The 11,779-nt window shown below is 41.3% G+C and overlaps 2 protein-coding genes across 2 annotated transcripts in view; one reads left to right on the top strand and one right to left on the bottom strand.

Moving 5' to 3' along the window:
• Window positions 1–1,265, top strand: part of LOC134183508 (acetyl-coenzyme A synthetase, cytoplasmic-like) — an 8,998-nt gene extending 7,733 nt beyond the window's left edge. Inside the window, exons 13-16 of the mRNA XM_062651067.1 lie at window positions 285–424; window positions 490–549; window positions 606–651; window positions 919–1,265. Coding sequence (XP_062507051.1) covers window positions 285–424; window positions 490–549; window positions 606–651; window positions 919–1,118 — 446 coding nt within the window. The 3' untranslated portion in view covers window positions 1,119–1,265. The remainder of the gene's footprint in view (window positions 1–284; window positions 425–489; window positions 550–605; window positions 652–918) is intronic.
• On the bottom strand, window positions 1,201–11,571 carry LOC134183509 (replication protein A 32 kDa subunit-like). The gene is made up of 10 exons (XM_062651068.1): window positions 11,492–11,571; window positions 11,408–11,433; window positions 11,274–11,348; window positions 6,102–6,206; window positions 5,919–6,032; window positions 5,818–5,855; window positions 4,100–4,268; window positions 3,941–4,036; window positions 3,240–3,340; window positions 1,201–1,450 (listed from the first exon to the last, which is right to left on the bottom strand). Exons 1-10 carry the CDS (start codon window positions 11,505–11,507, stop codon window positions 1,369–1,371), a joined length of 822 nt encoding a protein of 273 aa, XP_062507052.1. The 5' UTR covers window positions 11,508–11,571; the 3' UTR covers window positions 1,201–1,368.
• Window positions 11,572–11,779: the final 208 nt, after the last annotated feature.

The raw sequence follows: 11,779 nt of genomic DNA, 5'->3' as shown, positions 1-11,779 counted from the left end.
GTCCATTTATCTGTTTGTCCGTTTGTCTGTTTGTCAACTCTACCTCTTGAACAGCATTTCAATATATAATTTTAGAATGTCAATATCTTGCCAAAATTTCAAACGAGTTCGAAAATGGACACTCAAGGTTAATTAGACCACCAAACGCACATCACACAATCCCATTGTAGATCATGTCTTCTACAATTAACTAAATATTTAAGTCTACATTCAATGTCAATGCCAGTTCATATTCACCTTTCCAATCATGCCCATCAGCACATCGAAATCTGACTGCATTGCAGGAGCATACAGAGACAAGGACGGCTACTATTGGATAACTGGCCGAGCTGATGATGTCATCAACGTGTCGGGTCATCGTATCGGCACTGCGGAGGTCGAGAGTGCTCTTGTGGCACATCCGGCTGTCGTCGAAGCCGCAGTGGTATCACATCGTATCTCAATGAAATGTCTGGATATTGAGGATGAGATTGGGGACGCTTTGTTTAGGTTGGCAAGCCGGACGATGAGAAGGGCGAAGTGACGTATTGCTTTGTGACGCTACACGATGTGAGTCACGTGATTGGGTTTTGAATTCGTTGATTGCAATGATCGTGTACGTGCAGGGTGCTGTTTTCAACGACGCTTTAGTTGAGGATCTGAAAGAGCAAGGTATGTGTATCTCTACTTATTGTGCTGTGGTTTAGACTATTGTATTGAAGGGATGCATCTCACAATACACTAGACTATTGTATTGGAGGGGTGCATCTCACAATACACTAGACTATTGTATTGGAGGGATGCATCTCACAATACACTAGATTTATATAAGAGGCATTCCTGTCATAATGGTTGACAACTGGGCAAAGTATACTAAAATCACATTCGTAAATTCACTTACTTATTCACTCCATACTAACCTCCATTTTCTTTCCCTAGTTCGTTTGAAGATCGGACGATTTGCTGCTCCGCATGTCATACAGAACACTCCTGCTCTACCGAAGACGAGATCCGGGAAAATCATGCGCCGCATCTTACGCAGAGTCGTACGCAATGATCACGACTTAGGTGACGTCTCAACCCTGGCCGACTCCAGCGTCATCGAGCAACTGTTTGCAAACAGACCAGAACAACTCTAGACGGCCTAGACAATAACCTTTTTTGCTTGCATTGAACCTTTCTGCAATTCGCAGCGATTGCCATTAATTAAGTGTTTCTGTCTGATGAAAAACGATTTCAAGCACATTTAATAAATCACGTGATCAGTCACGTGACCACACATCGAATTACTACATAGTCATACTAATGATGCAAGCTAATCGTTGTTATGTGAGATGAAACTTTGCGACATTATAACGTTCTAAAAGCTTTCGTAGTTTTGCCGCCACATCAAACGTCGGTTGCTCGGAAGTGATCGTCGTCGATTGTTGAATAGACGTGACCTTCGTTTGATAGGAACTCTACTGCTTGTCTGAAAGGAAACTGTTGGTTACAACCTGTGGTACAGCGAAGCAAGGTTGTAATGTACAGACGTGTTTGTCTTTGTGTCTGTCTATCTGTCTGTCTATGTGTCTGTCTGTCTGTTTGTGTGTCTGTCTATGTGTTTGTCTGTCTGTCTAGCTGTCTAGCTGTATGTCTGTCTATCTGTCTGTCTGTCTATCTATTTGTCTGTGTGTCTGTCTGTGTGTCTGTCTGTATGACTATCTGCGTTACCTGTCTGTCTGTCTATCTATCTGTCTGTGTGTCACTGTCTATCTGTGTGTCTGTCTATATATATTTGTCTGTCTGTCTGTGTCTGTCTGTCTGTCTATCTATGACTATCTGTGTTACCTGTCTGTGTGTTTGTCTGTCTGTCAGTCTGTCTGTCTATCTATTTGTCTGTCTGTCTATCTGTGTTACCTGTTTGTCTGTGTGTCTGTCCATCTATCCGTCAAATACATATTTTTCAAATCCAAAGAAATTTCCATCAAGAGCTTAAAAGCTAGTCTTTAAGTAAAGTTCCAGTGTGTTTTGAACTCAGCAATGTTAGATCGTCCATTGTCATCCCTCCACAAAGCAGAGAGGACCCTCAAGTACTCAGACGCTTTCTCACCTCAACGGCCGAAATGTTCAAATACAAGAGGCACGACAGTTGGAGAATATCCACCGGGCAGTCGTTCCTGGGCATACTTGTTTTCCTTGATTTGCTCCCTTCTCATTGCCGTGCTTCCCCCAGTTGTAGCTGCACGAGGGAAGATGTCTGATGCCCATGGGTGAGCTAGTGCCACGTCTAACTCAACGTTAGATCCTGTCTCCGAGTCATAAACTAGGATGTCAAGCCGATTGTTCGAATGTGTGTAGCGGTCCCTAGGCTCACACTTATGGGGCAGATGAACTGAACTCAAGCACTCAGACCATACTGACATCATCAAATCATGGGTCCACACAGGGCCGCCACCGTTCTTGCATGTTAGGAGGTGGAATCCATCTGTGTCAGAGCCCTTCATATCTAAAGTTATCTGTCTGTCTGTGTGTCTGTCTAGCTGTATGTCTGTCTGTCTGACTGCGTGTCTGTCTATCTATTTGTCTGTCTGTCTATCTGTCCGTCTATCTGTCTGTCTATATGTCTGTCTGTCCGTGTTATCTATCTGTCTGTCTGTCTATCTATTTGTCTGTCTGTCTGTGTGTCTGTCTATCTATCTGTCTGTCAGTGTTATCTATCTGTCTGTCTGTGTGTCTATCTGTCTGTGTGTCTGTCTATCTATTTGTCTGTGTGTCTGTCTATCTGTCCATCTATCTGTCTGTCTGTCTGTGTTATCTATCTGTCTGTCTGTCTGTGTGTCTGTCTATCTATTTGTCTGTCTGTCTATCTGTCTGTCTATCTGTCCGTCTATCTGTCTGTGTTATCTATCTGTCTGTCTGTCGGTGTTATCTATCTGTCTGTCTGTCTGTCTATCTGTCTGTCTATCTATTTGTCTGTCTGTCTATCTGTCTGTGTGTCTGTCTATCTGTCTGTCTGTGTTATCTATCTGTCTGTCTGTGTGTCTATCAGTCTATCTGTCTGTGTCTGTCTATCTATTTGTCTGTCTGTCTATCTGTCTGTGTGTCTGTCTATCTGTCCGTCTGTCTGTCTGTGTTATCTATCTGTCTGTCTGTGTGTCTATCTGTCTGTACATGTCCGCTGTCTTTGTGTTAGCCTGTATTATATTCTAATCTATATTAATTTATACATTGCATACTACGGTGATAAGAGGTGATGTGTACTGTGTACTTCTGCTAACCTGACTTCCGCATCTCCCACGCGTTTCTGTCTGCACTGTGTGAGCAGGTCTTTAATGTGGATGCCCGCCTCATCACCACACGCAATGATACACTGATACACCTGAAACACAAAACACAACCGGATGACAAATCTATAGGAGAGCTGTGTGTGTGTGTGTGTGTGTGTGTGTGTGTGTGTGTGTGTGTGTGTGTGTGTGTGTGTGTGTGTGTGTGTGTCACTGTGTGTTTGTCTGTCTGTTTGTTTGTTTGAGTGTGTGTGCGTGTCACTGTGTGTGTTTGTGTGTGTGTGTGTGTGTGTGTGTGTGTGTCTGTGTTTGTTTATGTTTGTGTGTGCTGTGTGTTGTGTTTGTTTGTTTGTTTGAGTGTGTGTGTCACTGTGTGTGTGTTTGTTTGTTTGAGTGTGTGTGTCACTGTGTGTGTTTGTTTATGTTTGTGTGTGTTGTGTGTTGTGTTTGTTTGTTTGTGTGCATTGTGTGTGTGTGTGTTGTGTGTGTGTGTGTGTGTGTGTGTGTGTGTGTGTGTGTGTGTGTGTGTGTGTCACTGTGTGTGTTTGTGTGTGTATGTTTGTTTGTTTATTTGTTTGAGTGTGTTTGTTTAGTTTGTTTGTTTGAGTGTGTGTTTTTGTGTGTGTGTGTGTTGTGTGTCTGTGTGTGCATGCACATGTAGTGTGTCAAGATGTCAAGACTCCTTGAAAACATACCTCATTCTGCACGCGACTCATTCCAGGTGTTACACCCTGTCCGAAGCCCCTAACATCATTCCCAAACCCAACCGTTTCCACTGCAGCAAAATCACTCTACAACAAACAATCCAACTTTCTCACAACAACACGAGCTACAACACACAATACTAAAATCACATTAGGGATGTTGGTTGCCTTCGTGAGTGCCAAGTGTGTGTGCACAATGTCGAGAATATGAAAAGTAATCTCGTTGAAATCAGTCACCGGACTGACGGCGAACGCCACAACACTCTTCTGTCCCTGGAATACCCTCAAATGGCCATACACACGCACGACCACACCTTCCCTACAACAACACAAAAACCTTTGATACTATTTGATATCAATAAATAGAAATCATTAAACAAGTGTCAAACACAACAAAGTGTATACACAGCCCGGTGCTACACCACATACACACACACACACACACACACACACACACACACACACACACTGGTATGACAATACGACATCATGCAATCACGTGATCAACATGCATAAACACGTGCTCATTATGTATAATCACGTGATCATCACGCATGCGCATTTTGAGCTGTGTATAGTGAGTAGGATTAATTGCTGATGACACAGACAGTCGCAGTGAAGTGTCATATAAATGTATGTTGACCACGCCTTACAACAAAATCCAGTTTTGTGAGTGTCATTGAAAGTGACATAATAGAATGTGCCAAAGTGTGCACGTTTGACTACGAAAATAATAAATCTTAACAAGAAATGCTAATAAAAATTATAAATAATTATTGAAACAAATATTAACATTAAATTTAAAAAACAAAAATGCTAATAAACTGTGTGCATGCTTCTGTGTGTGTGTGTGTGTGTGTGTGTGTGTGTGTGTGTGTGTGTGTGTGTGTGTGTGTGTCTGTCAATACATAATAAATTATACTAAAAATACAAATAAGGCCGCAACAAAAAATTGTCTGATTGGGGTAACCCATCCACCCGTGTTTGAAGGGCTGCCGAGTTTTCTAGTTAATAAAATACGTTTTTCTGTTGGCCTGGGGATATCCGTGTTCAAGCGGGCACGCGTTATGAGAGATGGCAAGATTCTTCGTGTATCTGGCTTTGTGAGGTATTGCAGGAAGTTGGATTCGGTGATCGAGTAGACGATGTACTCAGCACGCTGTGTTTGGACTGCTGTTGTTTATGCACATGGTGAAAAATAAGATGTCTGCTGTTGCCCTGTGCATATCTAGCCTTGCCCCAGACGCATATCCGTGTCCGAGGCGGCACGCGTTTTGAGAGATGGCAAGATTGTTCATGTGTCTGGTGACTGTAGTCTTCGCGAGGTGCTGCAGGAGGTTGGATTCGGAGATCGAGTGGACGATGTACTCAGCATGCGAACTGCGACCACAGACACGTCCTCCAAACAAGACGCTGAGTTAGATGATGAGGTGCAGCTTCATGCCGAGTTTAAGCGTCGATATGTGTACTTTCTTTTAATTAAGACGTCAGTCAGAAACAGAACCTAAGCAGTTCGAGATCTGCAGAAAGTATTTTTAGAAAAAAACCTTTGCCTGCCAGCCCGCCCGTCTTTTTCCACTGCATGTTACCCCCAATCAGACATTTTTTCTGTGCGGCCTAATAAAATATCAATAATAAATGATAAAAAATACAATAAAATAGTCATGATGGTCTAAGTACACCTGAGGCAGGGTTTACCTCCGATGCTTACAAGAGACCATACAAACCAGACTGATCTGGTTGAGCATGACACAATAATAAATAATAACAAAATTAAAGAAAAACATTTTGGGTCTACCTTGCTACAACCCCTTGTCAATAAACATGCCACACAACACACAAACACGTCGTCTCCCATCGTGTCTCACCTGCACTCTGATCGTTTGTCGATGTCGGCTGTGGAATCCTACACATCGACTTGTAGTAATCGCATCAAACATCAATAATTGTATGAACACATTCGTCTCACATCGCTGTCGATCCATTTTCTGACTTCACACGGATCAGCCGTGTTGTCGTATATTTTATATAAAATGTTTGTTGATGATTCCTGGACGGTCATGATTCGACCCACGAATGTGATCTATAGAGAATGGAGATGAAGGATGAGAGACGAATGAATGATGGTGGAATTTGTGGTTGTGGGTGTGACCTGGTGTACGTCTCGTCCGTTGATGAGGAAGGCATCGTCTTGCTGCTCGGCATTCATCAGCTGGTGAACGGTAACCGACATCATTGACCGGCTTCTCAATCCTCTCTGTGTAACGAGAATGTAGAGCAATGTGTGTGTGTGTGTGTGTGTGTGTGTGTGTGTGTGTGTGTGTGTGTGTGTGTGTGTGTGTGTGTGTGTGGTCCTGTAGCTCAATTGGTTAGAGAGCACCTTTGGAGAATGAGAACATCCGGTTGCAGGTTCAAGTGCGTGCTATAGCATAATTTCCTTAAACAAGAAACTTACACACAATTGCTTCTCTCGACTCAGGAGTATAAGTGAGTATCTGGTCATTGACTGGGTGGACATGACCGCTGGCTTGGCATCATGCAAGCAACATCATGCAGCAGGCGGGTACTTGTGGGCCTTGGTGTCCAGTTCCAGAGCTGCGCCATAGTCAGTGCACCTGGAAGACTCCGGCCAAGCTCCAGGTGGATTGTAGCGTTGGCCCTAAGCCCCATGTAGCGCATGGAGGCCTTGCCTTTAGAGACAGGAGAAGCTATCTCCGCAACTGACCTCAAGGTTGACATTGAATGATGTGGAGAGCTTGACATTTGTCCATCTTGTGTGTGTGTGTGTGTGTGTGTGTGTGTGTGTGTGTGTGTGTGTGTGTGTGTGTGTGTGCATGTAATGTGTTACAAAACCTAACATGTCATCGATAAAAAACTTGAAGTGAATGTTACATACAATGCCATGTAAATGATCAAGATAAATAGTGTACTGTAATTACATGCTTAATCAAAAATTGTAACAAAAATCATAAAAAATTCAAATTTTCCCAGTGAAAATGTTTAAAATACTCAACACGTCAATAAAGTATTAATCTTTTTAAATCAAATATATAGTATTAATAATTATTTTAATAAAAATCAATAATTATATTACATATTAATTAACTATTTTAATAAAAAACAATAATTATATTACATATTAATTAATTAACTATTTTAATAAAAATCAATAATTCAGTGAATTTCCTACAATACATTTGATGAATCCTGGGACGCATTTGAGGAAGTTGGGATGCAGATTTCAGACAGCGGGACGAATCCTATTATGTTCACTCTTGTCTACTAGGAAGGACCACTAAACTGCTAAACCCTGGCTGCAAGTGCAAGCAGGCGCTCATTAAACCCAGGGATCAATATAACAGCCGGCCATTCGACAAAAAATGCCAATTGGCCGGTATCAGTAGACCACAGCCTGACATTTGGCGGACCAAACAGGAGACAACACACATGTGCATGTACATGCAGTGATTGGCATGTTGTTGCAATTGTTTTTACTAGGAACATCTGTTTCTGTTGAAGTGGCACCAGATGACTGTTGTCATTGTGTGCACTCAAAACATAAAACCACAGGTGATTAGGATCTAATCTGAACAACACACACACACACACACACACACACACACACACACACACACACACACACACACACACACACACACACACACACACACACACACACACACACACACACACACACACACACACACACACACACACACACACACACACACACTTAGCGTGAAGTGTATACAGCAGGCAAGTAGTTTTAGATAGCGTGTCCAATCCTTAGACAGAGAAACTGTTTTTAATTAATAGGCCTTCAGTCAGTGGTTGTTACCAGACTCATTAGTAAATTTCAGAGAATGCAGCACTGAGTGCATGAATTGAATGAAAACCACGAATGTCCTGCAGATTGTGTGGTTGGGTGTCTAATTACTACATGTAAAGCTGGCACCTTCTAATGTTATAATTACATATGGAAGTACAGTATGACAAAGATTGATCCTTTACTACATTCTGTTTGAACACCAAGAGCAGCTGTTTTGATATTTCTTCTTAGCTACATGACATAGGGCCTTCCATTGCCAAAATATTCTCAATGTAGGCAGATTTTTACTGTAGATTTTTCAAGGTTCCCAGTAACAGATATCTATTTCACACCTTGTTGTGGTTACGCTGTTTAGAACAGTTTTCATGATTGACATTGAAAGTACAGTGACAGTACAGCAGCTATACACGCACTTCTGGCGTTTGCATTTGTCTGAGTGTGGATTGAGTATGAGTTTGCAAGTAGATATAGTCGCTGCTCAGTTGTATCCAGCTGATGCTCCATTAATTAACTCACCAACCATTCCAGGTTGCAGGGGATGGCAACTGCTTCTTCCGTGCTGCATCACTGGCATTGACTGGGTGCACTGAAGGTGAGCATGTCAAGCTTCGAAAGCAAGTAGCTCAGGAACTACAACACAATGCCATATCTATTGCTTCTTCCATTGTCACAAAGGCAAAATTCTGTGTCTGTAATATGAAAATATCTAACCTGCTAGTTGGCTCCATGCTACATGATGATACTTTAGACACGGTTACTTCTACAATGGATCGATTGTCGCAGTTATACATTACAAGAGAGCCTGTTGAGAGCATTGGTGGAGGAAGGAAAGAAGACAGTGCTAGATGATAGATAGTGCGGTATCCACCATATCTGGGCACTAGCAAATGCCCTGAAGAGACTCATCTAGGTTCACTATCCAGAAGAAAAAAATGCATTCGGCCATTTTTAACACCATTGTGCAACCAATACAACCCATCCATGTAATGTGGTCTAGTTTATCTCTACCAATCAGTCTGCAAGGAAATGTTGAGCTGAATCACTTTGTGCCACTGTTGCCTATGTCTAGTGTAGATCAGTCAGAAGGATTCACTGAAGTTAGAGGAAGAAAGCGAAAGTTGTCAGAAACCCTGCCTAGGAGTATTTCAAGTACTGCTTCACTGTCCAAGAATATTCCGCAATAGGATGACACCAGCAGCAAAGCTACCTCACCATGTAAGAAATGATCCAGACCAAAATTTGTAATACATTAACCTCCTGGCTAGCCAAAGGAGAGGAAAGACAATAAACAAAAACTAAATAGTTCTTCCTCAAAGAATGTCACTATATGTCATTCAGACACCGAACAACTGGATTTAACTTGTTCTACATCACCTAAAAACGACAGCCTCTAATGTCAAGCTCCACCCAAAAAAGACGCCAGGTCTCTATTGAAATGTTTAAGAAATGGCAACGAACCAATGAACAAGAGTACCAAACAATGTCATGGCTTCGCTCTGACGTAGATGCTACCAACAGGTCTCTCGTTGCATCACTTTGGTGTGAATTGTGCCGGCGGTATGAAATGAAAATTTGTGGATTAAAACACTTTTCCAAGGTATGGCTTGATAAATGAAGTAATCAGAAAACTAGCAGTATTATGAATCACGCAAAATGTGACCAGCATAAGCACGCTGTCACACACAAGAAGATCAAGCTAGAAAAAAGAAACATCAAAGATCAAGAAAGAAAAACATTCACGCATTAGAGGTCAGACATGGTGTTGATCTTGGTCATGCCTATCAAAGAGGTGAGGCAGTAAGCAAATTTGTCCATTACATAGCTGATAGTCAACAACACCTCCAACTCAACAGTAGTTTGTCTCCTTTCTACAGTAGGGCCTAAGAAGTAATGAAAAGATATTGGCTCTTCCTAGAGTCATGTACACTCAAACCTCCCTTATCCGGACCTCCGAGATCCGGGCACCTTTGCACCCTCGGAAACCCTACGCATATATGTCTTGGGGCTCCGAGGTTACACACCGCGTAAACAACAAACTCCCGTATGTTCAGTCGCATTCACGCGCCAGTGCGTGGGAGTATGGCTTCGAAGAAAAGATCAGTCTTGAAACGAAGCTCAAGGTCATTGATGAAATCAGCAAAGGTCAGTCACAGAGACACGCCTCGGAAATCTTTGGAATTCCGAAGTCTACTGTGGCGGACGTGTGGAAACATCGTGATAAAATCAAAGACCACGTGTTTGCTGCCGAAGCACCAGAAGAATATGCTAAGAAGCGGAGTATGACACTTAGTACATGACAGAATTAGAGTACATTGGACGTGTACATTAAGGTGGTCTGGGACTCCAAAGCTAACGCGCGTTACCTCTTTCTTTTATCCGAACCTTCTGAAATACAGGCACTCCCCGGTCCCATATTGCCCGGATAAGGGAGATTTGAGTGTATATTCTATCACTTACTTGTTACGTATCATACTATGTTGTGTGAGACCGAAATCTCACACTATTGAGCAATCTGTGTCAATTGCTTAGTTAGTAATACAGCGTTTAAAATTGCTAATTGAAAGTTTAAGTACTGTAGATAGATAAATTCTTTCTTGGCCTATAATTTTCAGCTACTGGTCAATACAAGCAGACGCATAAATAGTTACTGATGTCATACATTCATTCAGAATGGCCGATTAAGTTACCAATGGCCGGTCAAAATTAAATTTGATCTGACATTTGTCTGGCTCATGAGAAAAATTATATTGATCATTGAAACCACTGATTAAAATAAGAGCTGCTCTACTATAGGTCAAAAGGTTTTAGCTGTTGGTCAGTCGATCCTACGAGATAATTGGATAATGACCATCGCTCCACCCATTGCATCAGAATATTCCTTTGATATGCAAAGTTTAGCCTTTGGTTTCCTTGCAGGAAGGGCTTATGATAACCTAATAAACTTAAATAAATAACTAATAAATGAGAGCCAGATATATTATAATCATACTACAGGTGATGACAGATAAACAGATGTTGTACATGTAAACAAATGAAAAACCAGAATGCAAATGCCTACAGCAGGAACTCAACAGTACACGTAATGTGTACTTGAATTTAGTGTTTTTGTGAGCTGAAAGGTTAGGGTTAGCACAATGCACCACCAACTCTGGCTACGCCTTTAAAGTGGGGCTAAATATGCACATATAGATGAGGACGCATGTTTTGAAGAGGCTAGGAAAATCACTGATAATTATATTACATATTAATTAATTAACTATTTTAATAAAAATCAATAATTTATATTACATATTAATTAATTATTTTAATATAAATCAATAATTTATATTACATATTAATTAATTATTTTAATATAAATCAATAATTTATATTACATATCAATTAACTGTTTTAATAAAAATCAATAATTTATATTACATATTAATTAACTATTTTAATAAAAATCAATAATTTATATTACATATTAATTAATTAATTATTTTATTTCTCACTGACTTGCTCCTGAGACCCTCCTACTTGAGGCGAAGTGAAGCCAGCGTTGCTGTCGTAGTTTGTATAATTCATTCCACCCTAAACAGTCAGCATACAACCACCCAACCGTCTTTCTATTTCTCTCACGATTCTTCGACCTGCTGGTAGCCGCCGCCGCCGAATCCTAGAAAGGAAAGTGACGCCTTTGCACGCTATGTGATAAAGCTAGCGTGATGTCATACCGCTGTCTCCCCACATGGTTGATTCTCAGTTCTTGGCGAGCTTGGAATTGTGGCGCGAACTGGTGTCTTTTAAGGTCCCGTATGTGTAGGTTTTCAGGCTAAATGAAATTCCCGGATAAGTATGTAACACTGCCTGTGTGTTTGTGTATGTGTCCGTCTGCTTGTTTGTCTGTATGTCTGTTTGATTGGTTGGTTGGTTGTTCTTTGTTAGTTTAGTCTGTCTGTGCATTTGTCTGTCTGTCTGTTTGTTTGTTTGTCTGTCTGTTTGTTTGTTCGTTTGGCTCTGTT

Source organism: Corticium candelabrum, chromosome 8, assembly GCF_963422355.1.
Source record: "Corticium candelabrum chromosome 8, ooCorCand1.1, whole genome shotgun sequence".
Lineage (NCBI taxonomy): Eukaryota > Metazoa > Porifera > Homoscleromorpha > Homosclerophorida > Plakinidae > Corticium > Corticium candelabrum.
The sequence above is the reverse complement of the archived record's forward strand: the minus strand, read 5'-3'. Positions and strand labels throughout refer to the sequence as shown.

Coding starts and splice junctions, on each gene's coding strand:
- LOC134183509 (XM_062651068.1), bottom strand. Junction 6,033..6,101: donor ACGGACGAGACGTACACCAG/GTCACACCCACA, acceptor CATTCTCTATAG/ATCACATTCGTGGGTCGAAT. Junction 4,269..5,817: donor GACAAACGATCAGAGTGCAG/GTGAGACACGAT, acceptor GTGTTGTTGTAG/GGAAGGTGTGGTCGTGCGTG.